The 26999-nt window shown below is 41.9% G+C and overlaps 1 protein-coding gene across 11 annotated transcripts in view; it reads left to right on the plus strand.

Annotated features, from left to right (window-relative positions):
- The window catches only part of RNF220 (ring finger protein 220), a 327427-nt gene that overhangs the window by 275121 nt on the left and 25307 nt on the right, over positions 1 to 26999 (plus strand). For all 11 annotated transcript variants that reach the window (XM_081195319.1, XM_081195316.1, XM_081195312.1 and 8 more), the window contains 4 exons: positions 12349 to 12445; positions 13109 to 13195; positions 15636 to 15691; positions 18440 to 18518. In XM_081195319.1, the coding sequence (XP_081051445.1) occupies positions 12349 to 12445; positions 13109 to 13195; positions 15636 to 15691; positions 18440 to 18518 (319 nt within the window). The remainder of the gene's footprint in view (positions 1 to 12348; positions 12446 to 13108; positions 13196 to 15635; positions 15692 to 18439; positions 18519 to 26999) is intronic.

A 26999-nucleotide genomic window follows, 5' to 3' on the forward strand; every position in this document is an offset into this window, starting at 1 on the left:
GGCCTTGTTATGCTATCCCATGACTCTTTTCTATCAAGTTTGAGTGCATTGTTATTTAAATCAGTGGACAGCAAGGCATGCTGCTTCCACCAGTGCCTTTAAATGGGGACATTGCTCTGGGTTGTTTACCAAACTTGACTACTTCATGCTCGGCTGCTTTAGAAAAGTCGTCCCCTCAGCTTTTCCGCCTTCCTCTGTTATTGGCAGAATTGCAATGTGACTGTGATCCCTGTCAGTGGTGCTTATTGATCCAGTGATGTGAACCTGTTTAGTGATTCAAGATTACTTTAATTCCCCTCTTTCCTTTTTTGTTTTCCCTCGCTCCTTACATGAACAAAAATTCCCCTGAGCCACCTTCATGGAAATTACGCCAATGATTGCTAAGCCTCTGCTTGCAAATTTCCCTTTGTATGGCAGCCTTCCACATACAAGCACACAAATGCATGCACGCCTCCTGCTGAACATTAGGCTGGCACAGAACTGGAGGAATTGCCATAGCAGCTTGGATATGGGATCCTCTTTCCAGCTGTATCCACTGTGTGATGGAGGCACAAAGGGGAACTTGTGTAGTGCTCTCAGCCAAGTTCTGAGGTGCTGTTTACAGGAGGAAAAATCCTTTTGCAGGCAACCAGCTTGCCCCCTGAGGCACAGGCTTGATGACTTTCACCTTGGCATGCAGCAGTACCACAAAATATTAATGGCCATAAAATTATACAGCCCCCTCTTAAAGTCTCCTCCTTGGTGTGTTAGTAAAGATGACTACAAGCAGTTGGGATGCAGACTTGCAGCCTAGGCTCTGTTTTCTTACAGCGTGAAAGATGACTTTAGAGTGGCAGCTCTACTACAATGATCCATATGCATGGCCTCAAACACTGAAGACCTATGTGTGTATTTTATAAATCCCATGATCCTGATTAAGTTATTTCATAGCAGCCAGTGAAAACCAGACTTTGCATTTTTCTGTGGTCAGGTTAGTTTTCCATCAACCTGGAGTCATGAACATTACTAATCCAATTCATCTTTACCTGATCGTTTATAGTGCAACAGGGTAATAGAACAATGCAATTTAATAACTAATTCCAACAAACATTAGCCATCAAAGGTTGACTACAGCGATCCTTTCCTTTTGCCCTTTCTTTTTAAAAGAGTCAAGGCAGTTTGCTTTTCCCCAAGCCATTTATAAAGGAAAGCTACATCCGTGCCACTATGCTCTCTTGATGCTAGTTTGGGGATGTTTCGGCAGCTGAGGAAACAAACACTGCCAAGAGCTGTTCCCAGGAAATGTGTGTGAGGCCTGGCAGCATTAAAACACTTTTATTGCTGCTTTTGGGGGGTGGGGGAGAGTTATTCCTTATCCAGGAAGGAGCAAGCAACACTTTAGGCAAAGCAGGTGAATGAGCTCAGCCAGAGGTTGGTAGATGTTGTGGGAAAAGTAATTAACAAAACCTGCTGGTTTTTTTAGTCTTTAACTAGAGACTGTATTTTTTACCAAATCTCTATATTACCCACAAGCACTGTAAACACTCATCTGAGTTCTGGCCATTACAGCCTTGGATAGGTCTCTGCACCAAGTGAGAGATAGAGCATAATTCAGTTTTTGGAGATTTTTTATATTGAAGAATCGAGTGTTGTGCCTTGTGCACCTTGAGCACATTGGGGACCAACGCTAAAGACTCTTCCGTTGTAGGAGCAGGACAGACAAGATACGCATGTCATAAGCAGATTAGCTCTTCTGCTCTGCACTAGAGCATTGCTAGAGGTTCTTCTGGCAGGTCATTATTTCATTTGTTACTTATTTATATTTTGGATTTATATCCTGTCAGTTTTACTCAGAAAGAGCCCTCTAGGTGGCTTACAATTTAAAATCAATAACAATACACAGCAACGTATCCATAAATGACAACCAGTGACACACAGTTAAATTATAAGCAGTAGCAACTTCAGTAGGAAGTAATCATGTGTGAGCAAATTTGGAATAATAAATAGTGAGTGAAAACAAATAGTCGATTCTAAGCATTCCGGACAGTGGAACTCTAAAGCCATTGTGTGCTACTACTCACAATGCCTAAATGATAATCAGACAAGTGGGAAATTTATCCCTTAAATGCTGTAAAGAATAAAACAGATTCTGTGCTTTATTTGCTTCAGTTATACTCTTCACTTATATAAAGATGATGTGCAGTCTCATTTCTGTACAGAATCTGTTTTTAGCACTAGAAAGTTGCATACATAATGGTAAATAACCAGCCCAACTAAGGATACAATTGTACCCCAAGACCAGTTGTTTTTTTTAAAAAAGTTTTCTTATTGCTATGGAATTGCAAAGTGACTGCTACTTATAACCAAGCAAAGCACGGTTCACGTATGGCTTTGTTATGATGCACCGTTGCCTGTACTCAGTGCTGGTGCCAGATATTTTGCACCCTAGGCAAGGCTAACCTTGCACACACGCATACCTCCCAAAATGGCTAACTTCAGTTTACAAAAAATGATGTATTGTAGAAATCATAAAATTCTTCAAAATATAAAATATTACTAGAAATTCATGAGCTATAACAAAAAACAATCTGTAAACTGTGCCCCTAAAAGGTCAGCACTGCGCCCCTCTGAGGTCTGTGCCCTAGGTGGCTGCCTAGTTGGCCTAATGACAGCACTGGCCTCCCTTTACTGAATGCATGGTTCTGAACCCCACCTATGAGCAAAATTGGAATATATTTTTGTTTCTCTGGATTGAGTTGTGCAAGACACCGTATATGTTTCAAGTTTGAATCAGGTGAAATAATATGTTGACTATCTTTGTGGTAAAAGCAGACTTAAAATTGTGTGCACATCCACTTGATTCATGACTGCTGATGCCTGGGTAGTTTTGAACTCCACCAACATTTGTAGGGCCCAGGAACAGAATTCTCATGCAAATTGGTCGCCACCTGTATTTCTCTTTTTAGAGAAGATGGGCATGCTTGTATATAAAGACTTTAAACTATTTAAAGCGTGGAATGAGCTGTCCATGTTTGTATGTGAGAGAGAAAGGGGGTGGGGGACTTTCTGCGTAATTTCATTCATTTATTTACATTTATACCCTGCACCCTCAATTTAAAGTCATGTTTTCTAATGCAGAAAAGCTAAAGCAACAACTAAGCTATAAATACCAATATTTTTAGGAAAACAGAAATATATTTGCTAGGTACCTTAATGATAGTAGTAAGAGTGCTAGGTAGGTCTCTCTGGGAAGGGTATTCCAAAGGAAAGGCACCATCATTGCAAAGACTGGCTCTGTTACCATCTGCTGCACTTCCATTTGGTGGGGGCTCCAAGAGAAGAGACAACAGAGGACAATCTCAGTAGATGAGCAGATTGATCCAAGATAAAGTAGTGAAACAGGTATCTGGATGCTGGGCTTTAAAGGTTAAGAACAACCCTTTGAATTGAACTTGGAAAGTTACCTGGAATCAGCAAAGCTCTTTCAGTACAGACAAGATATGATCTCTACAGCTGGCCCCTGTTGGCTGTTTAGCCTCAGAATTCTAAATTAGTTTCAGTAATCCAACCCAGAATTTACCAGGACATGGCTAACTATGACTAGACTTTCAGGGGCAGGGGTGGGGTGGGCAGTTATCAGCTTGAGGTCTTCTGTGCTGCTGAGGTTACTTGAGCCTCAAATGATGAATCTGAAAACATTCATAGTCTGAGTACCTGATCCTCTAGAGCAGTGTTTCCCAAACGTTTTTGGGCAATGGCACACCTGTTTACCGGAAAAAAATCTCGCGGCACACCACCATTAAAGCCCCGCCCCCGTGACGTCATTCGGGGAGCCGGCGGCCCGGGCCTGAGCTGGAAGGAGAGGCGGTGCTTTTCGGCACAAGGCAATCGGCCTGGAATTGTTTCCCGCGCGCTGCGAAAGGGAACAGCTGCGGTCGCGCGAACCCTCCGGCGCTGGGAGGGGAAAGGGCGGAGTCGCAGAGCACCAGCTGGCCGAGCGGTTGCGCGCAGCGTTGCGCTTTTGGAGAGCGTGCGGCTGCTGCTAGGGGATCCGGGGACGTGAGCAGGCCTGGCCCGACCCGGGTTGAAGGAGGACAAGCCGGCAGCGCGCCAAGTGAGTTCGGTTGCGCGCGACGGCCCCCGCTCCCCCCACCCCCGCCGGATCCTCGCCGCCGCCGCCTCTCGCCCGCCTCCCTCCCACGGCACACCAGCCGATGTCTCACGGCACAGTAGTGTGCCGCGGAACACCGGTTGGGAAACACTGCTCTAGAGAGAGTGCAATCCCTTCCAGAGCTTAATCCCTTCCAGAGCTTGTTGACTACCACCTCTCTGCACCTCCGTCTTGTCTGGATTGAATTTCAATTTATTGACCCATATCCAGTCCATTACTTCTCCCAAATACCAAATCAGTACTTTTCTGACTCAGTTGGGGGAAAAGTAGAGCTATTCTTATATAACAGCAATATGGAATGTTTCATTAGTCCTTATTGTCACTTCCAGCTTCCGGAAGTGCAGTTCTGTTGCAGCCCCAATTTTATTCGCAACACAAATACAATGGTGTTAGTGAGGGCTTTGCAGCAAGAGGAAAAATATTTACATCTTTTTAAAAATATGTGGGTTTTAGTTCTGGAGTGATGGAATACAAATTCTTTCATGAAAAATAAACTTATTGAAATGGAATGCAGGGAAGATGTAGTTACGCACTTTACCAATGAACATTCATGTGAGCACTTACTCTGTATGACATCTAAAATATATATTTGTTTTTAAAGGGCATGGGATTTTATCTTACTAGCATAGTCATGGGTGCTGTTAAACATACAGATGTCTAGCAAAACAGTGCTTCTAGGTTGCACTTGGAGTGGGGAGGCATTAGATTTTTAGGAAGTAAAAGGCCATGTATCTTCCCATCCCAAACATTCTAGTTTGATCATAATTGAAAAAACAGACCCACACATTGCATGCAAAAAGAGGATGGGGGAAGCAAAAATGTCACAAGTGTGGAAGAGGAAAAAGATGTTGTGTTTCTAGTCACCCAGGAGAATAATGCTGAAGTCACCTTCATTAATAAGATAATTAATTCATTTTAATCTAGGTATGCTTGTCATATCATCATATTCTGTGGCAGTGAATGCCACAGACTATTGATGCCCTTCTGTTTTGCTTGTAAATGAATTTCATCACACCCTCTAATCTAGAAGTATACCAAGTAGTAGGTCAGTGTTCTCTATTATTCCCCCCCCAAAAAAACCTGTTTATAATTTCAGTAACACCTATGTCATGCTATATATCTTATGCACTCATACAGAAGTACCGTGGAAACAGATTATAGAAAAATGGTTCTTTAGGAAGGCATATATAATCATTTTTAAACTCAGAAATCAGAGAGGGGGAGAGCTGTCTAATGTGTGCAGTTTAGATCTGGCCTTCTACACATGTGAAATGGGCCTCTTTACTCGTAGCAAAGGTCCTGTGCTCATATCTCTGTGGGGCTGTTTCTTGCTCGGAACTCCTAGAATGTTCAGCATTAACTCAATTTTGGTGCTGGGTCCAGCTGCTCCAAGGCCAGGCAGAGCAGAGCTGTGTACACAGTGCTCGAGGGCTACTGTGCTCTCAAGGTAAGTGATCTTGATAGGTACATTCTGACTGATGAGAGAGTTTGTCTCCCGAACTGTCACAGGGTTTATAGAGGTGCCACTCAACACTGGTGCTGGAATTGCTTGTCAGAGCAGCCGCCTACAAGAGCAATGGGGATCGGAGACAGAACAGTAACTTTGTTTTTTCTTGGCTTAATGGCTCCCGAGTCTGACCTGCATGCTCACTCTTGTTTGTCTGGACCTTTAGAAAGGCATCTTGGATTAAGACTGTCAGAAAATGGTGTTGCTTTAGCTTCAGTAGGGTTAGTTATATCACCAAAAGTAAATGGTATTCAGCCAAAAGCTAGCAGATTGGAAGAATGAGTTGGCAAAATTATTTTCTCTAAGGAATGCCAAATTGGGAATTAAGAAGCCTTACGACACAATTTTAATAATTTTAAACTTCAGTGATGAGGCAATACACTTGCCTCATCCGAAAGCAAAAATATGCTTTATCCCTTTAAAACTTCTCTTCTTCTTCTTCTTCTTCTTCTTCTTCTTCTTCTTCTTCTTCTTCTTCTTCTTCGTCGTCGTCGTCGTCGTCGTCTGTTTAAGCTGCTGCATAAATACTAGTTAATAACACGATAGCATGCTTTGTGTTCTTTTAACCACCTCAGATGAGAAGACATCAAAATGGGCCTAAATACACAGCATTTTATTCTGATTAGTCATATTTGGAAGAATGTGGTGATGCCCAATGGCTTTAACAGAGATTTAGCAAATTCTTGGAGGATAGCCCTGTCAGCTGCTACTGGACATCATTACTAAATGGAACCTCCATCTTCAAATGTGGTTTCCTGGGTACCCATTGCTGGGGCTAGCCGCACAGGAGGTTGCATGACTTGAAAGTACTGAATGATAAGAAAGGGGGAACCTAATCTGGAACAAAGTTAATCATGACCTCTACTGCACTCTGGGGGCTGGGTTTGGCCAAGATTCTGCCTTGGAATCTGATTTGTATCCCATTCAACAGCCCTGGAATATGTGAAATGTAAGACAGCACATCTAAGCACTAGTCTGCCCAATCTAAAGTTTAAGAATTTCTAGAACAGCAGGCATAGGTTCCAAGTGGGCTTCAGACCCAGCACATATCTTTTTGAAAACAAAACAATGCTCTTTCCCAAGCAGAGCCCAACCATCCAAATTATAGAATCATAGAATCATAGAGTTGGAAGAGACCACAAGGGCCATCGAGTCCAACCCCCTGCCAAGCAGGAAACACCATCAGAGCACTCCTGACATATGGTTGTCAAGCCTCTGCTTAAAGACCTCCAAAGAAGGAGACTCCACCACACTCCTTGGCAGCAAATTCCACTGTCGAACAGCTCTTACTGTCAGGAAGTTCTTCCTAATGTTTAGGTGGAATCTTCTTTCTTGTAGTTTGGATCCATTGCTCCGTGTCCGCTTCTCTGGAGCAACAGAAAACAACCTTTCTCCCTCCTCTATGTGACATCCTTTTATATATTTGAACATGGCTATCATATCACCCCTTAACCTCCTCTTCTCCAGGCTAAACATGCCCAGCTCCCTTAGCCGTTCCTCATAAGGCATCGTTTCCAGGCCTTTGACCATTTTGGTTGCCCTCCTCTGGACACGTTCCAGTTTGTCAGTGTCCTCTCTGAACCAGTGCAAAAAAAAATTAATAATAATGCACCTCCTCTTTCTCGCACCTGAAGTCCTGACTTGAAAATTCATTGCTTTCTGGCTGCTACAAGGGAAATGTTGCCAGTGGTGTTCAGGATGAGATTGCTTATGGCTGACCAGAGAACTGAGGAAGCAGTGAGCTAGCCTAGACGAGTGAGGTTTGGGGATTTCATTGATGCATGCATGCACAATCCCACATCCTGCAGCTTTCTCCTCTACATAAATGGTTACTTTCTAAGTGAGAAGGTGGTAGGACTGAAATAAGTTTTGAAGTGTCTGAGAGCAAAGGTTTTCTGTTTTATTTTACAGTTAGAATTTGAAGCAAGGACTGCCCTTTTGTTGATAACATTAAGAATTGACAGGGAGGCAGCAGGAGAGAGAGGCTTATGCAGTATGAGTCCATTACCAGGAAGGCCCCAATTGCCTACCAATTAATAGATCTTAATGGCTGATTTACAAGCAGGACCTAGGCAGATTCATATGAGTACAGACTTTTCCTCAAATAGCCTACAAATTAAGAAAGGGATATGCATTCATAAACATGGAGGACAAATTGGTTTGAACCCTAAAAGCTAGTATGATTATGTCAAGGGAGAGGTCTGGTCTCCCTGAAATGCATTGCCTCAAGGAAGCAACCACCTGGGTATATTAGAACCATTAGCCTTATGGGCAGGGAAGTCATGGAATTGCCTTCAAGCATTTTTGTTGGAATTCTTCTCTGTCTTGGACTTCCTGTCCTTTTCCCCACTCAGGGTGGAATTGTGCTTGTGCCAAAGACTAGTAGTGTGGTTGGGTTTTTTTAGATCTTTACACTTCATTTGCACGTGTGCATGCACATATGTGCACACATAGCAGCTATGATCCTATTGGGTTGTCCTGCTTTTATAAACACCATTTAATTCATTTATAAAGGTTCTTGTCCAGAAATCTGGTTTGAATGAGCCTGGGATGAATAATTAATGTAAATCGGTTTAGACCTCCAATATTTAAACAGCTGCTGGCATGTTTTCACTGGCTCTGTACAGTGAAAAAATGTGAGTGAGTTGGGACACAAAAGTGTAACAAAAGCCTTGACCCTGTTGGAATCGTCCCTATATCCATCCTTATGCTGGGCACAGGGTCCCTTTTTATAGGTAGTGTCAGCCATGTAGGAGTCACTCTTGAGATTCTGGAGATACTATAATGTTACCCAGTGGCAACTCAAGAATTAAAAAATAAATAAATCTCCCTCAGTTACTGCATCATAGAGCAGAGACCCATGACTTTCTGAAGCTGGCAGGTAGATTGCTTATGCATCAAGTCTTCCTGTAGATGCATGAACTTGTTTTGTTCCACACAATGAGAACTCCAGACCACTTCTGCCACCCATAACACTTCTGTTGTGCTCTCCTGATGAAGCATAAGAAGCTTTACAGACTTAATTTTCCTCCTCTGGCAAAGTCAGTTGACTGGAGGACAGAAAGGTAGGATGCTAAGTGTTGACTACAGTAAGTAAATTTCATGTGCATACATGCACAGCATTCCAAAATATGAAAGAAAAAAGATAGGCGACTAGAACTTTTATGCATAATGAGTAATGCAACATTTTCTTAATTTACATTTTCTGGTTGCAGAATTTATTATTGTATTTAACGAAATGTATATACCACTTGCTAGGCTTCTTGTAAAGGGCTTAGAAGTTTTGATGCAATCAAGTGGTATGTATGTTTTGTTAAATAAAGTAGTGACAACATTCCCCTAGTGTTCTGCAGTATCACCAAATCTTGCAAGTGATTCTGTAAGTATGAGATTTTTCTTTCCTTCCTTTTCTCTTCTCTCCCCGCCCCCACCCTGTGGCTATGGCCATTTCTGGCCAGCCACCCATTTCAATTTTTAAGCCTCTTAAATACAGTAAAAGGTAAAGGTAAAGGTACCCCTGCCCGTACGGGCCAGTCTTGACAGACTCTAGGGTTGTGCGCTCATCTCGCTCTAGAGGCCGGGAGCCAGCGCTGTCCGCAGACACTTCCGGGTCACATGGCCAGCGTGACAAGCTGCATCTGGCGAGCCAGCGCAGCGCACGGAACGCAATTTACCTTCCCGCTAGTAAGCGGTCCCTATTTATCTACTTGCACCCGGGGGTGCTTTCGAACTGCTAGGTTGGCAGGCGCTGGGACCAAGCAACGGGAGCGCACCCCGCCGCGGGGATTCGAACCACCGACCTTTCGATCGGCAAGTCCTAGGCGCTGAGGCTTTTACCCACAGCGCCACCCGGGTCCCTCTTAAATACAGTACTATGGGCTATAGTTAACTAACCTGTTGGGCAGGTTGGCATAGCTTGGGGAAAACAGCCTGGCAGACCAAAATTGGGCCAGGATTTGAGAATATTTACTGGGTTCTAACAAGAATTTCAGAAAATAAAGTTTCAACAGAGAGAAATCTGATCAAAATTCTACTTACAACTCTTCCTCCTATCAGGAACCCATGTTAGCCTTGCCCACTTACTGTCTCATTAGGACTTAATTTCAGGCCTGGTTGAAATGAAACTATAATCATACTTTAAGTTCCTTCAAGGTGCAGCCCTAGTATTCCATATAACAGTTTGGACTCCGGTGGCATCATAGGCTTCTCTCTTCTACTTTGCAGTCTTTGAACTGAGCTTCCTGAGCACATATAGAAAAATGCAACTGTGAAAAGGAGATTCTTGTCTCTGACTTTGTATGGTAAACTTTTGTTGCTTGTACTGTGTTCTGGTAGCTTAATTTGACATATAGGACAAGAAATTGGATTTCCTAAAAGCTGCTTCTTTCTCCCCATTTTTGTATCAATTCTGTTACTGAAGTGAAGCAGAGATGAAATTCATTTCTATTCAAGATTTCCTCCAGCCTCAAATCTTGTTCTACATCTTTAATATAGATGGCATTCAGATCACAGCCCAGGTCAAGCCATAACTTCTGCTTTGTATTTGAGAGATGGTGGGAAAGAAAGAAGCTTGTGTGTTTAGAGGCTGGGCTTTTCAGAAATTACAAGCTAAATTATACCTGATACTGGCATACTGCAGGCCAGTATCTGTGTGACCTTATTGTCTCTACCAGTGTGAAATAGCACTCATGCTCTTTGGGCAACCATGGAAAAGTACCACAGTCTTTAGCACTAGTTTGTCCTGTTTTAAATCTAAATAAACTGAAAAGGTGATACTTGCTAGACAAACCATTGCTGAGGAGGCTTCAAAATCTGGGGCAATTTGGGGTACTTCCAGATGTGGGCGTTGCAACATAAACAAGTTACAAAAATCCAGTTTTTCTATGTGTGGGTTTTAGCAGATAAGTTTCCACAAATTCCATTTTTTCAGTCATGAATATTCATTGCTATTCCGTTTTCTACACCAGTGGGTAGAACTTGATGGAAAGTATCTGGGCTGTTTTTCTGTCCCTTATGTCAGTCATTCCCCCCCCCCCTTCCACTACTGTTCTGGGCATTTTTGCAGGTATTTCAGTTCCTGTGCATGCACATCTTTAAAGAAAAACAAAAACCCAGGAAGTCTGCAGGAGCAAACATTAGCAACCTTAGTTATCATTTTTCACAGTGGGCAAAATGGAGGTGTGCAAAGGCTAGCCAGGATTTCTCTATAAACTGTATTGCCAAATTGTGTGTTGTCTTGAAAACATGGCATCCAACTACCATTGCAAAATGCAGAAAATATCTGAGCTAACTTCTTTTGAAAGTAGTATTCTAAAGCAAAAGTGAGAGAGGTTGCTGATTTTTTTCTTTCCAAACATGCCCCCTTCCTGGAAAGTTGCTCCAGAATCTCAGGGGACCATCTGAAACAGCATGGGAGATGGCATTGGGCACTGAAAGGTGAAGGGGAAATCTGCAAAATATGCCTTCCTCCTAGAGGAGGAATGGAGCCCTTCCATTTTCAGAGGTTGAAATAGAAACTTACTCGTAGAAAAATAAGCTCCACACTACAGCCCAAAGTGGGTAAACAAAGCAATTTTGCTTTTAAATCCTTCATTTGAACTGTATAACACTGAATTATCTGAGTGCAGAATCTGGGTTTCTAGCACAGAATTTTTGACTGCCCATAAGAGTACAGGCAAGTGCAATATTAGACTTAGGGGCTGGTGCAACAGAAAGGAATGAAAGGTTGATGGAGGGATTTTGCATTTGTGCATAAAGTCTAGATGCCAGATTTATGACTAGGATTGGGTGCCTCTGGTAATTTGAGACGGGGATATTCCTTATAACATCACTCGATTTTTGCTTCTGTCCATTCAATACTAAATATACTCCTTTCTTTGAAACACCTCCAGTAAACAACATCTTTGTCCCCTTGGCTCTCTGCTCATTAAAATCTTTGTGATGTGATCTAACCCACTGCATGGGCACGGGGTGGGGTGGGATGGCAAGGAATTCAGTTTTATGAAATTGTAAAGATCATGAAGGAAGTGATGATAGTGTTTGGAACCAGTTTCCTTCCTGCACACAAAAGTATTCTGCCTTACATATCAGTTTATGTGTGGTCCATCAAGCCTGCATTGAACCCTTATTTCTCACTTCCCCATTTTTGCATTTGGAGTCTATAGAATTCTTCTATGGTATACAAGCTTGGAGTGTGTTTTTCATCTCCCATATTAATTGGATGTTTCTACGCATTTACCACCTCCTGCTTGCAACAAACCTAATAAATCAGAGACTTGCTAGTTTTTGGCTTGAGTACACTTTTTCTGTTGCTGAGCAGTGCTGGTTCCCAGTCCAGTTTATCTCTGACAGACTGTGTCATGACTCACAATTCTCTTTGCTCCCCCAGCGCGCTCTGTCTCTCTATATAGAGAAAGAGATTTATAGATCAAGATATATCGTGACCTCTCTTCATACTTATGAAATTATACAATGTTACCATTGTATTACATACAGTTGAGACAGGGAGATAGCCTGGATCAAACCATAGCTAAAATGAGCCTGGAGGAAAGTGACTGCTGGAAACTTATGCAGCTAAAAGACTGCTTTCTCTCTCCCATGCCATCTTTCCCCTCCCCTAGACTTGCCCAGGCCACATTTTGTTCCTCTGTGCCCTGTGGTGACACATTGCACATCTTTTCTTTTCCTTCAGGGTCCGGGTTTGTCATGTGCAGCGGCAAGGAGAATCCAGACAGTGATGCTGACCTTGATGTGGATGGAGATGACACACTGGAATATGGAAAGCCACAGTATCATTTTCTAGAGGTGCTGAACTCCCACCAAGAGACTGTGGCTCTGCTGTGCCACTAAAACTCTTGCTGCTCTTGCCTAATTCATACGTTTTCATTCAGTTAGGAGAGGATTCCACAAGTTCCCTGTTCACTGAAATTGCTCTGTTAGCAACTTTATTTACTAGTCATGAGCTGGGTAGTAATTTCACCAGTTCCAGCATCTGATTCCTCGCTGAGGAGAGATTATTTCCTCCTCTGCTGTTTTAAGATGAGCATGTTCTTATTATCAAACAGCTGTTACTGTGTTTACACGTTCCTTGTGGTGAAAGGAACCTTGTGGTCTTTGAAATGCATTCTTTAGTACTTCAGAATTTCTGGTGCCTTTCTAATTGGTGCACTATATTGAATTTGTATGGTGGGTGTGGGTGGGTGTAGAAACTAGCCTAGTGTGGAAAGGTACATTCACATTCATTGATCTGCCCATTTTGCATCTGCCCCTGCTCACCACTGCTGTGTGGGCCCCAGAAAAAGTTACCCAGAAGGAAATGTGGCCCTTGGACTACAAACAATTCCTACCCATCCCTCAAAGGAATTCTTGGCTGCTCTGCCTTGATGGCTTGGGATAAGCAGTGAAAGCTTCTTATTCATCAGGCTGTGCTCTCCTTAACCCTCCATGCTTAGATACACAGAGGCAGATATCATTCCATGCACTGGGGAAGAACCAGGTGAAGCCAAGGAGAGAGAGGCGCTTCGAGGTGCAGTCTTAAAGTAAGTGTGGACTTTTAAAAGTACTGTCTGGGAGTGGAACAGGACATGCTTCATGGTGCTGGGTGGGCGATGAGGACGTTTCTCAAAGCAGATATATCATATCAGTGTGAGATGCAAGGCAGGAAGAACTTTGGAAGCAGCTACTTGCAAAGAAAATGGTTACCCATCTATAACACAGCAGTAAAGTCCCACCCTACTCCTTGGCCACATTTATGCCAAAGGTAGTAGTTCTTGTTCTTTGAGAAATTAAATCCTGACTCTGGACATAGCACCTCGTACATGGGGCATTGTGCACTGGAAAAAACTCTCAGCTCGCCCATTAGAAATATGAAAATCAGGTAGATTTGTATAATATTGATGAGCTTATTCATTTACAGTTGAGAAATATAGGCTTTGTACAATTTAGAATTTTTGATAAGACCCACATTATGAATTTTTGACAACAGGGCAGGGTGCAAAAGTTTTTCATTTTGTGGATAAGGAAAGGAGAAGGGCTGGAAACCCTGTTAAGCATGCTTGTGCCCCATTTGAAATAAGTAAGACAAGTGCATACAGATCATAGAATTGTAGAGTTTGAAGGGACTACAAGGACCATCTAGTCCAAACCCCTGCAATGCAGGAACGTCAAACCCATATACTGAGTCAATCATTGGTCCATCTAGCTCAGTATTATTCACATCAGCCTTTGCAGATGTTTTCTACAACTTCCATCAGGTGCAGTCAACACATCGATGCTGACTGAAGCTGATGGGAGTTGTAGTTCAAAACAAACTGAAGAGTACCAGGTTGGTGAAGGTCAGTCTACATTAAATATTTGAGGCTGTCTGTGGTTTCATATAGGGGTCTTACCTGCAAATGTCAGGGACCTTTTACATGTAAATAATGTGTTTTGTCACTGACCCAGTGGATTAATTTTGATTTTTAAAAAAAACTACTAGCACTCTTTGACCAGATCTCATTAAACGATAGGGAAGCCTTTTTCCACTGGTTAAGGTGGTACTCAAGAGTAGTTTTTTCAAGAGACTCTGGCAATTACAAATCACAGTGACTGAACCACTGGCAAAAGCAGCTAAATCCCCCAGATCATTCTGGATTCTGGTAGGATCCATAAGTGTCTAGGAGTTGACCACTTTAATGGATCTCAAGGTCCTTGCAGTGTTGATTATGTATTCTGGGCTGCTGTCTGCTAGACTTCTCCACAGGCCTTGTGTGGAAGATTCTGGAAAGCATTTCAGGCAAATAACTGAATGGGTGTTAACAGAGAGCTAAGAAATGGATTGGTTTTTCAAGCCCTCTGCCCTGTGTGGAAACAGCACTTACATTGCTCCAGTCTCTTAGGCTGAGTGAGCCTTGGAGGTCAAGGTTGAAGAGATTGATAGAGCAGTGAAATGAAGTTTTCCTACTGCTTAGCTTGTTACAAGCAGTGGCCTGAAATCAGATTTCACTTCATAGAAACACATATCTGCCTCATACTATTTCTGCCTCCAGTAATTTGAATTGACAGTGACTAATATTTGATGTTGAAAGGAAGGCAGAAATGCTAGGGTGTTAGTGGGGAGTTCTGATGGTTAACCTGCCCTATCCCTATAGCCCATAGTAGGTGGTAGCAATAATTTCAGCAATGTAATAATAATTTATTATTTATACCCCACCCATCTGGCTGGGTTTTCCCAGCCACTCTGGACGGCTTCCAACAAAATATTAAAAATACAGTGAAGTAACAGTAATTTAAAATTACGAAAACAGTGAGAGTATCTCTACGTATGCTTAAATTTAGCCATTTAAAGTCTGCTTGAGTGCTTCTGAAAAATTGCTATTTCAAAGTATAAGTGAGTCTCGTTGGAATTTCCACAGTTTATAGTGAGTTACGGAAAGCATTTCTGCATGCTATTCAAAGCTTAGCATGTGGATGACACAAGTAAAGGGAGCTCTTGGTGCACTCTTGGTAAATCTTAAGAAAGTGACAGAACAGAAGATGAAAGGTGGGCTCTAAGTTCTGTAAATGCTTAAATCAATCAAGAACTAGGATCTTGAATTGCATGCAGACGATGACAAGGAGTCAGTAAAGTTGTAGCATTGGTGTAATCCACTCTTAACCCACCATTGCAGTAGCTGCATTCTGCACTGACTAGAACATGTCTTATCTCCCTTCCAGTGGATACATAGTTATGGCTGGGCCTGGAAGGCCTCTGTTCAAGTTCATCTTCTGCTAGGGATTCATTGCATGGGCGGACAGATTTTTTCCCTCTGTTTCCCATATGTAAAATGAAAACAATAGTGTCCTGCTTTAACACAGTTGTGAGAGTAAACACAAATTGATTGTAAGGCAATTAACAAACTTTAAATACTATGTACATAATCATTCCTAATAATGGTGAGAAGAAATGCATGCTGTGGGATTTTTCCTGGGACAAATTTTCACTGCTGTCTCTTTTTCCAGTGGTGGCCCGCCTAGTACCCGAATAACACCAGAATTTTCTAAGTGGGCAAGTGACGGTGAGTGTAAGAGATATATGTGGCAATCTGTTGGGTTGGCTTGCATAGTGACAATCGGTATTTTATGGTACAGTTTTAGTATTCAGCATATTGGGAGTATTATTATTCCTGTGTGCCCAACACCAGAGATCTGAAGTAGAGTGGTTAACAGCTTTTGAGTTTTGATAGGAGAATCCATGCAGCAGTTTAATTTGTGCTCCTGGAGATGGAGACAGGTTATTGCCTCCATTTTCCAATAGAAAAAAGCCTGAAACTATGGAGTCACCCAGAGAAGATTATGGTGCATCATTTCTATCCCAAACTTCTGCTAAATGCCCCCAGAGTGTTCTGGAATATAACCCAAGTTACATGAAGTTTGAATATGATTTTCTGGCTTTGAATCCTGTGACTAGCCTGCAATGCATTCTTATTCCTCTTGGTTTGGAGGATGATTTGAGAGACATGAAAGTTCTTCCACTTATTACCATAATTGTGTTTGAGGTTATTATGCATTCTGAGATAGCAAATCCCGCCCCCTGCTTTTTTGCCTTCTATAGATATGCATGCCAGTGTCACAGTATTTGTTTCTTTGTATATGATCAGCCATTAATATATTTCTCAGAAGCCTTCAGAGGTAAGGTGGATAAGACCTTTTCAGTTCTGGGATTTTAACTTTGAAATGCCTGCCCAAGAAGGTTCATCTGGCTCTGGGTCTGATGCAATTTCAGTGCCTTTTGAGATATCTTTTTAATTTTCCATGTCTTTTGGTTTTTCACCCCTTTAATGCAATACTTTTATCTGGCTTCTGTTCATATTCTGCATTTTAGATACATGATCTTTATATGAATTGTTTTCTTTTCTTTCTGGTAACTGCTTAGAAGCAGTGGACTGAAGAACAGGATAAAACTTTTCATAAGAAATGTAAAATATTTTTTTTAAGGCATAAACAGGGCAGCGTTCATGAAGTCCCACCATTTTTATTCTCTCAACCCTGTGAGATAGTTCAGTTTTTGAGAGAAATTGCACTTCTAGGAGCTTGATGACTAGGGTGTCCATAGTCCAAATCCCTCTCTCTCTCTCTCTCTTTCTCTCTCTCTCTCTCTCTCTGATATTGCATCTTGGTTGCTAGAACTATTGACAAGTGACATTTACATACAGGTTAAAAAAAGATGGGGTGCTAATAGAAAGTATGGCCGGAAGTTCCCAGGCAGTATGTATTGATGGGGAGGAAGTATTCTGCATTTGGAGTAGAGGGATATTTTAAATAAGTTTGGTGATCATTATCTTCTGGGGATTTTTTTGTGTGATTCCACATTCTTGTTTGTGATTTCACACCATTTTCTTTATCCATGGTAGTAAAGAATAAAATATTATCACTATGGAAATTAGTTCAGGAATTGGGACAATACTGTGCAAGTAGAGTTCAATTCCAGTTAAACTCCTGAGAAGTTCCGATGCTAGCTGTCCTGCAATGATTTTGATTTATTATATTTCTGTGCTGCTTTTCATTCAAATGAATCCCAAAGCAGCTTACAAACAATAAATAACAGCAACATAGTAGAACATAATGGAACATCACAAATACAGCATAAATCATATAGAATAATTAACAAATAATCAATGAAACAATTATAATCTATAAAACACTCTTAACACAGCAACAAATAAAAAATAAGCTAAACATCACAGGTAAAGCAAAAGTCATAGTATATGATTAAAAATTAATACAGAATTTATAATCTGTAAAACAATAACATTAACAAAATAGCAACCCAAAAAAATAAACTAGGCACACTTAAGTTTATACAGGAGTAGATAGGTAGCCGTGTTGGTCTGCCATAGTCAAAATAAAAAATTCCTTCCAGTAGCACCTTAAAGACCAACTAAGTTAGTTCTTGGTATGAGCTTAAGTTTATACACACACTCTCCACAACCCCATGACTTTCATGCTATTCAGCACATTAAAATACACCTACACATAATGCCCCTGGCAGCAACTCATTTCTGAAGGTTCCTCGGGATGGAAGTGAGGCAGCAACTGCACCTGTAGATCAAAACCAGCTGCCCCCTGATGGCAAACAGTCTCTCTCTTCTCACAATTCTTCCTCTGGAAACAGTGCTCCTCCCCTCATGATTTCAAAAGGCTTGTGAGAAAATTCTCTGCCTCTTCTGACTGCAGAAATGGCGTTACTTTGATTCCTATGTGTGGGTAAACCTGCCTGGCCTGTAAACACATGTTTCTTCCAGAAAACCCCTTGAATAGAAAACCTCCAGAATCCTAACTGCAATTCACAGCATTGACAAAGAACAAATTGCACATACAAGCCATTTACCGAATTGATTTCACGAGAATTGCTCAAGGAAGTTGAAGTGGATCCTTTGTGTCTAACTGGTTTGAAAACTGTTCGTAATTCCGAGTGCTTCGGTTTTGGGTGAACAGTTGCCAATGTAAAGCAGGAAATTGATGGATTGCTGCAATTTGTCATAATTTGGCATCCCAGCCTCATTATTTGCTTTGAGTAATCCATGGCCCTATCAATTCCAGAACTACTTTGTGGGCTATGAGTTCTGCAGGTCTGCCATACTTGGCAAGTCATGAATGCATCTTGAGTGATACAACAGTACTTGTCACTTGGACACTCCAGCATGTTATTGGTAGTTTCTTCTTGGAAACCAGCACTAGAACAATTCACTAACTATTTGGTTTCTCTGACTTTTTGTGAATAAACATTTCCCTTCACTGATCTGGGCTCTTCCTTACTTTTGCAGAAATGCCATCAACGAGTAACGGAGAGAGCAGTAAACAGGAACCTATGCAAAAGACCTGCAAGAATAGTGACATAGAAAAGTGAGTATGGCTCAGGAATGTCTGTCTTTGTTAGGGAGGCAAAAGAGACTGCCAGGAGCTTTCTATCAAAGGGGCATCACTGTAGCACTGACATGCTGCTTATGGCTTTCCTTGTGTAGTTCCACATGTTTCTCATGCGAAACATATCCAGCTTTTAAACTCACACACAGTATTATCTCTCCCCTAGCTGAAAGTCAGATAGGTCCCGTCCCCCCATTTTTGCTTGTTTTTCATTCTTCATAGGAATTCCCCATCTGTAGGACGGAGGAAAATCCATTTTGTTTGTTGGCTCTAAAAGTGGAAGGATGATTTTATATTTCATTTCTAAGTCCCTATTGTAGTTTCTACAGCTTTAGAGGGATGATGGCAAATCTTCCCCTTGTGTTAAATTCTCAACAGTATCAAAGTGCTGCCCTTTTCCTTCCCTTGGGATGTATTATTTTTCAGAAGCTTTACTTGATATGGCCTGCCTCTGGAAAAGAATAAGATTATCTTAACCTTCATTTCCATTGGGGATGAGTCACATGGGACTGGATCTTTTGCTTCACCAAAGTGCAGGGGCAAGCCTAAGGATGATACATGATGCTGCGCTGTCTCCTTGCAGCAAGGCAATGCTATGTGCAGTAATATCCTATGTCATTTTTGTATGCTCCTAATTAGCAGAGACAAAATTGAAGTCTTAAGCATAGAAATAGGCTAAGGTTATGAGAACAAAAATATGAGACTATAGATGCAAGTTCCTTAGACGACTGCACCATGTTTCCGATGTCCCACAGTGCATATAGGATTATTAGCCAGTGATTTGTGTGAACAAGCCCAAAGTCTCACGGCAATTATCTACCAGAACAAGGTGATGGGGGGGGGTCGAGTTGAATTCTCTGTTATTGTAGTCCAAAGCAGAGATGGGTATCCTGAGACCCTCCAAATGTTATTTTACGCCTAACTCCCATCACTTCCACCTGGGGTGGCAAATGGTCAGGGATAATGGAAGTTGTAGTCCCAGAGCATCTGGTGAGACATTGGTTCCCTATGTCTGCTCTTCTAGATTAACACTCTAGATTGGGCTACAATTTTAAATGAAATGCAGAAGGAAATATATTGCCTGCCTCAGCCTCCTGCATTTGTGTGCCTAGGAATTAAAAGCTAGGATTATAGGCTGTTCAGGACGTTGGAGGCAGAAATCAAGAGAGGGGTGAAAGGAGAATTTCATGATTTGATTAGGCATGAATGTTGGTTGCCAATGCATGCCAGCTTCCTTTGCAGGGATTTAGCTACTTGTTGCCATTTTTTCACCTATTGCTTAGCAATCTTTTGATACTGTCTTCTATTTAGGAGACAGGAGAATTCAGTCTTCTTCAGCAGTCCGTGTCAATAGCATTAGTTACCAACACTTATTCCCCTCGGATCCTGGCCTCCCAAGCAGAGGTTTGACATTTTCCAGAACAATCAGTTGATGTCATCTTGATCAGATAATTTTAAAAGCTTTATTCAGTATCTCTTGGCAGACCCCACATTCTTTCCAAGGTGGTGCATGCTATAATTCAGAGTTGTGAAGTATGGCACCCTCCTCTTTGTGACAAGTTAGGACCCCTTGTAGAGAGCACACTGAAAACTTCCTGACTTCAGAAGTCAAAATTACACTTGGATACTCAACCTGCTACTTTTCTTAAGAAGGTAAAAACCAAATGCCATTTATTGCACTTTACAGCAATTTCTTGGTTCATGAGAAATCCCTTGTGGTAAAGGGTTACTGCTTTTTAGTTAGAGACTTAAATTCCAAAGGGAACAGAAAAATGTTTAGAAGCAAAGGTTCCAGCTGTGCTGTCCCTGCTCCTCCGGGAGTTGTGTGTGATAAATAGTTTGTGTTGTGATGGTTAAGGAGCTAGAATGTTGTGTGCGAAGGGGTGGGCTCTGTTAAATTAATTGATAAGTGGGATCAGACCTTGGGTCTTGCAGAAAGGAAGGTGTTCTTTTATTCTTACTGTCTGGCTGCTTTCACCTGCACTGCCAAGCCATGATGTATGGTGACCCAGTCCAGCTAGCTAAATTGATTCATCTCCAGTTCCTGGTTCTTAATCTAGAGCTAAATTGGTTTCATTTTTCTTGTTTTGGGTGGTGATTGTGGTGAGCTCTCCATGGGATCACTTCCTTCTGTTCATAACTTTAATTTTTGCTTTTAAATCTGGGCATTATTGATTAGTGTGTTAAGCTCCATGTAATGTCTGATTAGCATTTTAAAAAGTGTTTAGAAGCACATGGTTTATCACCTGTGTCAGCTGGGCTGTCCATTTAGAACAATGGTTAATGGAGTTAGCAGTGATTCTCTTTATTGATCCTACTTTTATAAGAATGACATTCATTTTCTCTTCCCTTTCCAAAACAAAGTCTAGGCATGGAGCGTATATTTTTAATTAGCTAATACAATACAGTAAACTGTCCTTGTTTGGGCGCAGAGCTAATGTACTTGGGTTGAAAGTTAATGGAATGTGTGCTTCAGGCTGCTTGTAGCTGAATCACTTGCATGCCAAGCAACTTACCTCCCTGCAAGAGAAATGTATTTGCTGATGGATTCTTCTTTGTATCTCATTCATCTCATTTTTTGTTTGAATTTGATATGAAAGCTGCTATTGGCCCAGATCAGTCAAAATGGAAAAATGTGATTTGTTGTTGCATCTGAACTGGATCGCTATGACAAGAAAAAAACAAGGATTTCTCTCTTTCCCCCCCCTTTAACTGCATGTGATGATTTCTATATGTAATATAATGTAATATATTTTTAGATTATTTTTTTAATGAGGATATTGCTTATATCTAATGGTTGTAGTCTAGAAGATACTAAATAGAGCAGTGTGGGATGAAATATTCAGCTGTAGAAAAACATGTGGGATTCAGCTTTGGTTGTGACTGTTGGTTGATGTTCGAACAGGTTTTTCTAGTCTTTGAGCATGTATTCGGAAGTGATAGAATAACAGGGCTAGGAAGGGTTTACTGAGCTGTACAGCCAGCGCAGGCATGCAACAAGAGCATCTGGTACAGGTTTTGCTAAGCTTAAAACAAGAACCTTTCAGTGCCTGGGATCCACCTTGGCTCCTGAACAACATGCAACCTGGGACTCAATATTCTGTCTTGTGTGCTTTTTAAACTGTATTTATTTTATTATTTAATATGTTTCATAGATCTTTAATTCCCCTTTTAAGAATAATCTCTTCACAAAGCACCAAACATTTTATACGTAAGCCACCTATATCCACCTCCCAGTCACCTTATTTTTCTCCATCTCTTCTTTACATCAGTCTTTCTTCTGTAGTCACAGAGAATCTATTACATGCTGCTAGACCTTTCTGTACAGGTGCAAGTGTGGCTCAGCCATCTTGATGGGCAACCAAGCCTCAGCTAGGGAATTCAAGAGTTTAAGGAGAGTCTAGTCATCCTGACAATAGTTATTCTGTACTCAGGAAATCCAGCATGCAGCGGGTTAAGCAAGTCTAGTCAGTCAGTAATGACTGCAAGCTAGTCCAGCAAGTCAGAAACAGAATGCTGTAGCAGCAACTACTATCTTGATGGGCAGATGCTCAAGTTGTGGTGAATAGCTGAACCTTGTAGTAAGGCAAGTGTTTTGCCTCCTTCGTTAATTCCTGTGGGACTGCTTTGTAAGGGATTTGGGTATTGGTGGACTGAAAGGGCTGTCACATGGAAGATGGGTCAAGTTTGTTTTCTCCTGCTCCAGATGATAGGACCGAAACCAATAGATTCAAGTTATAGGAAAGTAGAGTCCACCTAAACATCAGTAAGTACTACTTGGTGATGGTAAGAGCTGTTTGACAGTGGAACAGACTCCCTCAGAAGGTGGTGGACTCTTCTTCCTTGGAGGTTTTTAAGCAGAGGTTGGATGGCCATCTGTCATTGGTGCTTTAATTGAGATTCTTGCATTGTAGGGGGTTGAACTAGATGACCCTCAGATTCCCTTCCAACTGTACAATTATATGATTCTATGATTTAAGTTAAGAGGCTAGTGGGGAACATTTCTTGGGGGCCTTGTGAATGCACATAGAGGTTGTGTGGAAGAACTCCACAGGGAGTCTGTGTCTGCAAAGGAGCTAATTCCTCTGAGCATTCATCCTGAACTAATCTGGCAAAGTTGATAATAATGGATGAAAGCTTTTTGACCCATAATCCTGCCATATACTTTGTAAACAGGGTCTCATCCTTCCTCAAACAGTTTCCCTCCATCTATTCTTGCCACTGGAAAAATTGTCCCAATTCATTGGTATATGAAACTTTGAGGCCATAAAGTAGCACAGAGGTAAAATGAAGCAGCTGCAAGCCACCAGCTTTCCTGCTGTTTTTTCTTCCAAACAGCTCTCCCAGTCTTTTTTGGTGTTTCTCTGTCATTCCACAACAGCATCCACCATCACCTTTCCACCCAAGCTTTCTCTGTAGCCTCTCCATTCATTCCTAGGCCAACATGCTTCTCCTTCCTCCCACTATTCCAACTCCCATCCATCTCATTTTTAATATGGGATGCTTCCTTCTACTGAGTCAGGCATCCATCTAGCTCAGCCAGCAACCCTAGGGCTTTGGACTGAATGCCAGGGATTGAACCTGGGATATTTTGCATGCAAAACATGTGCTTCACCAATATATGATTGGAGGGGGATGGAGCAGGAGCAAGCCTTTTGGGATTATTTGGGCCTGTAGTTTCTGAAAAATAAACTACTAAAGAGCTATTAGTGGCTCTTGAACTTCAGCTTGGAATCCCTGCCCTAAGCCTTTCCTCTTGGAATCTAACGCCACTGCATCTTATTCTGCCATCAGAAACAATTCCTGCCTAGGAATAATTCTGCTCCTCCTCCGCTACAACAGCTTTTAAATTAGTTTAAGACTTGATGCTATGTTTTCCTTCTTTCAGTAGTATCTGCTTAGATCAGCCAACCTTTTCTGTCATTTCGGCCCTCCCTCCTGCATTGCTGCTCCCTGAATCTTAGCAGTGGTGCTAAAACTAGCCCACCTGTGTGTAGGCTGCAAACTCTGCAATGGCTCATTTTCTCCTCCCTGAAGATGCGAGCCACGTTGCCTGGTGCCATCTTGAAATCAAGGCTTCCTGGGGTTAAGAAGCCAGCCTCTTAATTCAGAGTGCCAATGTTCAATTTTGCTTTCTGCCACCAAACTAGATTGCAGGCCAAGGAAAGAGTCTGGGTTAGTGCCCCACTGGGTCACCTCCCATTTGTTTTCCTCAATTTTGTGTTGTCATAAATTCATTCCAGCCCGTTGTGCTTGATCAGTTTATCTCTGTTGGGGCAGGGAGCCCTGCTAGCATGATATATGACATGAAACATTGTAGCCAGCCTCTCCATGAATCACTCCAGCTGTTTGTTGTCAGCATGAAAAGCAAACAGGCCAGGGCTGCCGAGTGTTGACTAGGATGAGCTCAGGTTGGGAAGAGACATGACGTATGAATGTTTATTTAATAATTCTCTAATATTTCCAGCAGAGTGTGGCTGTGCCTTCTGAGGTTGGGGGGGGGAGGGGGCGGTTGAAGAGGAAACTCTAATCTGTCAGGGTGGGTCATAAATCAGGCAGACAAGATCATTAATCAGGAATGGAGCAAAACTAGAGGGAGGTGGGACTCGGCTGCCGTTCCCAAGAGCAAAGGGGCACGCTCTTCTTTTCCATAAAACAAATCTCATTTTGGATGCAGCTCCGGCTGTGTCGCTTACATAAGAGCAAAGCCAGGGCACTGGGCCAGTTAAGCAAGCGTGTGTGCTACCTTTGTCATAAGCCTTGGCAATTTGAGCTCGCCAAGCATTAAATCCCTTTATAATTATCTTCTTTATATAACTCTTCATGCTCCTCATGGTTGATTGGGTAAGGTGCTTGTTTGGTTTAGAAGAGGGTTTTAGAAAAGGGAGGTCAGTATGTGTGTGTACACTCACGTGACAATCTTCTTCTTTCTTTTTTACTCAAATCCATTTTCTCGAATCCACTCCAAAAGTTAAGCTTTGGCATATTATCCTACAAGAATAGAAATGGTGTTCCAGAATTTGGCTCCTGAGATAAAACCAACTTTCTGGCTTTCATAGTCTGACAATTGCAGAAGCTAACTTCCTATGACATTGTTTAAAAACAAAACCCCATTTCTAGCTTTTAAGGATATGAAAAATGTTGCAGGTGATATCTGTCTACTCAGGTGCTAATGGGAGTCTCATGAGGACCTAGGGCTCCCATTCTGTCAGTAGAGGGAGCTGAGCCATTCATAGAATCGTAGAATTCAGTGGAGAAATTGGGCTTTCTCCACTGAAATGATGGGGAAATTGTTCCAGGCAGGGGTGCAGCTATAGAGGAACATTAGCTTGAAGAACAGATGATTGATTTAATGTATGTGGCAGAAATGAGAGAAGTTCCTGCTGTGGAAGAATAAGAGTGGGAAAAGTCCCTGCCCTCTTTTCAAACTGTTCTGTAGCTTAAAGACCACCTCATTCCTTCTGTTGCACACTTTATACCATATTTCCAGACATTGCCTTCTCTGTTTGCTAATATTATAGTCCCTTGCCAGATTTCAGCAAAATTCTGTTCTCAGGAAATATCCAAATAGGACAAATGGAATAAATTGTATACAGCTAAACAGATGTATACAACTGTAATTATTTTGTCTCAATATAAAACTTTGGCTATTTTGACCAAACTGCAAGAGGCAGTGGAAGACAGGAGTGCCTGGTGTACTCTGGTCCATGGGCTCACGAAAAGTCAGACACAACTAAACAACAACGACAATGTGTTCATTTAAATTATGGCTGTGGGGGATGGGAAGAGGCAAACTATTTAAAGGGACTGTTACTGTTTAAAAGGACACAGCCACTGGAGCATGGCAGATGCTGCCAAGTGTGCCTTAGAAAGCCACAGAGTTAATGCAGATTTTTAAGAGAACTCTGGGGATGGGGCCATGCCTCAGTGGAAGAGCATCTGCTTTGCATGTAGAAGGTCCTTGGTTCAGTCCCCGGCATCTCCAGATAGGTCTGGGAGTAGCCCGTTTGAAACCCTGCAGAACCGCTGCCAATCAATGTAGGCAGTCCTGAGCTAGACGGGCCAATGGCCTGACTCTTTATAAGGCAGCTTCCTACATGAGATTTATTTGTGCTTAATTCAGCAAGTTGTTTCAGAGCAGAAAACTGGCTAATATAAAATTACCCAAGATGTTATCTGCAAGCAGTTCCCCATAAATGTTTTGGGATTAATAGGCTAAAATACAGAAAAAGCAGACACATGCCAAAAATAAATATTCACTAACACCACAAGCATAGCTGTTTACATCTGGAAATCCCAGTTGCCTGTTGAGTTTGTGACTCTGTTTGCAAAATGTAAGCCTCAGTTAGCCAAGGTCATTAACTGTTCAGTACTACTTCCTGCATTAATCATCTTCAGGGCATATGTAAAAGAATCTGTGGGTTTGGAGGAGAATTTAAGGCAACAGTAAGCAATTCACACTATTTTACTGTAAAAAAGGTGGATGCTACTAGTGTGTCTGGTACAGGATTTGGCATCCTATAAACTTGGGCAATTATTCATGATTTGGGGGGGGGGGAGTTTCATGGTAGCCCAGAGTAGGTTTACACTAATGGTGTAATACACCATCTGCTGTAATTTCTCTTCAAGCAGAGTTCTAGCCTAGCATACAGAAGAGATCAACCCCATTTACCTTTCTCAAAAGCATTTTGAGTTCTTAGTTGCAGTTTTCCTTGGGATCTACTTGAGAGAAAAAACTCCAGCACTTCTGAAGAGTAGGGCACCTAGTGTGGGAGGCCAAATCAACTCTCCAAGGTAGCACAAGCAGTAGGACTTTCTCTGCAGACTTTCAGGGGCAATAGGGAAACAAGTGAATCACACCCACCCACACCCCTTGCTAGGGCTCTTTAGCACATAGTTATTAGACATTAAAATGAAGAAGTTGGATCACCCTCATGGTATGAACTAAGCTGAAAGTTGTAACCCTTTGATAATAGATATATTGCTTTTATATCCTCCCCTTTTGAATTAGATGCTTTGTATTTGCTATTGGTTTTATTTAAACAAATTAAGTTTAAAAAATTGCTAAAATGTGTCCTTGAACTCATGCTTGTCTGGATGGGGGATAGAGAGGAGAAAGTGAGGGAGTTTAGAAACTAAACTGCTGCACATTGGTAAAATGTACATTTGTTCCTTCACTCACTTTTGTCTCTGATCCTGCCTACCACTGGCATGTGACCCCCGGAAGGTTTCCCAGAAGGGATGCGGCCCTCAGGCTGAAAAAGGTTCTCACCCTTGCACCAGGGTCTTTTGCAGCACCTGGTGTGCTGTTACATGGAGCATGAAGCACTGGAGAGCGCCACCCTTCCCTCACCCTACATCTGGAATACTTCCTGCTAGCCCAAGCAATAAGTGGATTTAAAGGGGAAGTGGGTGACTGGATTGTACAGAGGAATGGGTTGGAAGGAATAAACTGAGAAT

Source organism: Podarcis bocagei, assembly GCF_964188305.1.
Source record: "Podarcis bocagei genome assembly, chromosome: 5".
In the NCBI taxonomy this organism is placed as follows: domain Eukaryota; kingdom Metazoa; phylum Chordata; class Lepidosauria; order Squamata; family Lacertidae; genus Podarcis; species Podarcis bocagei.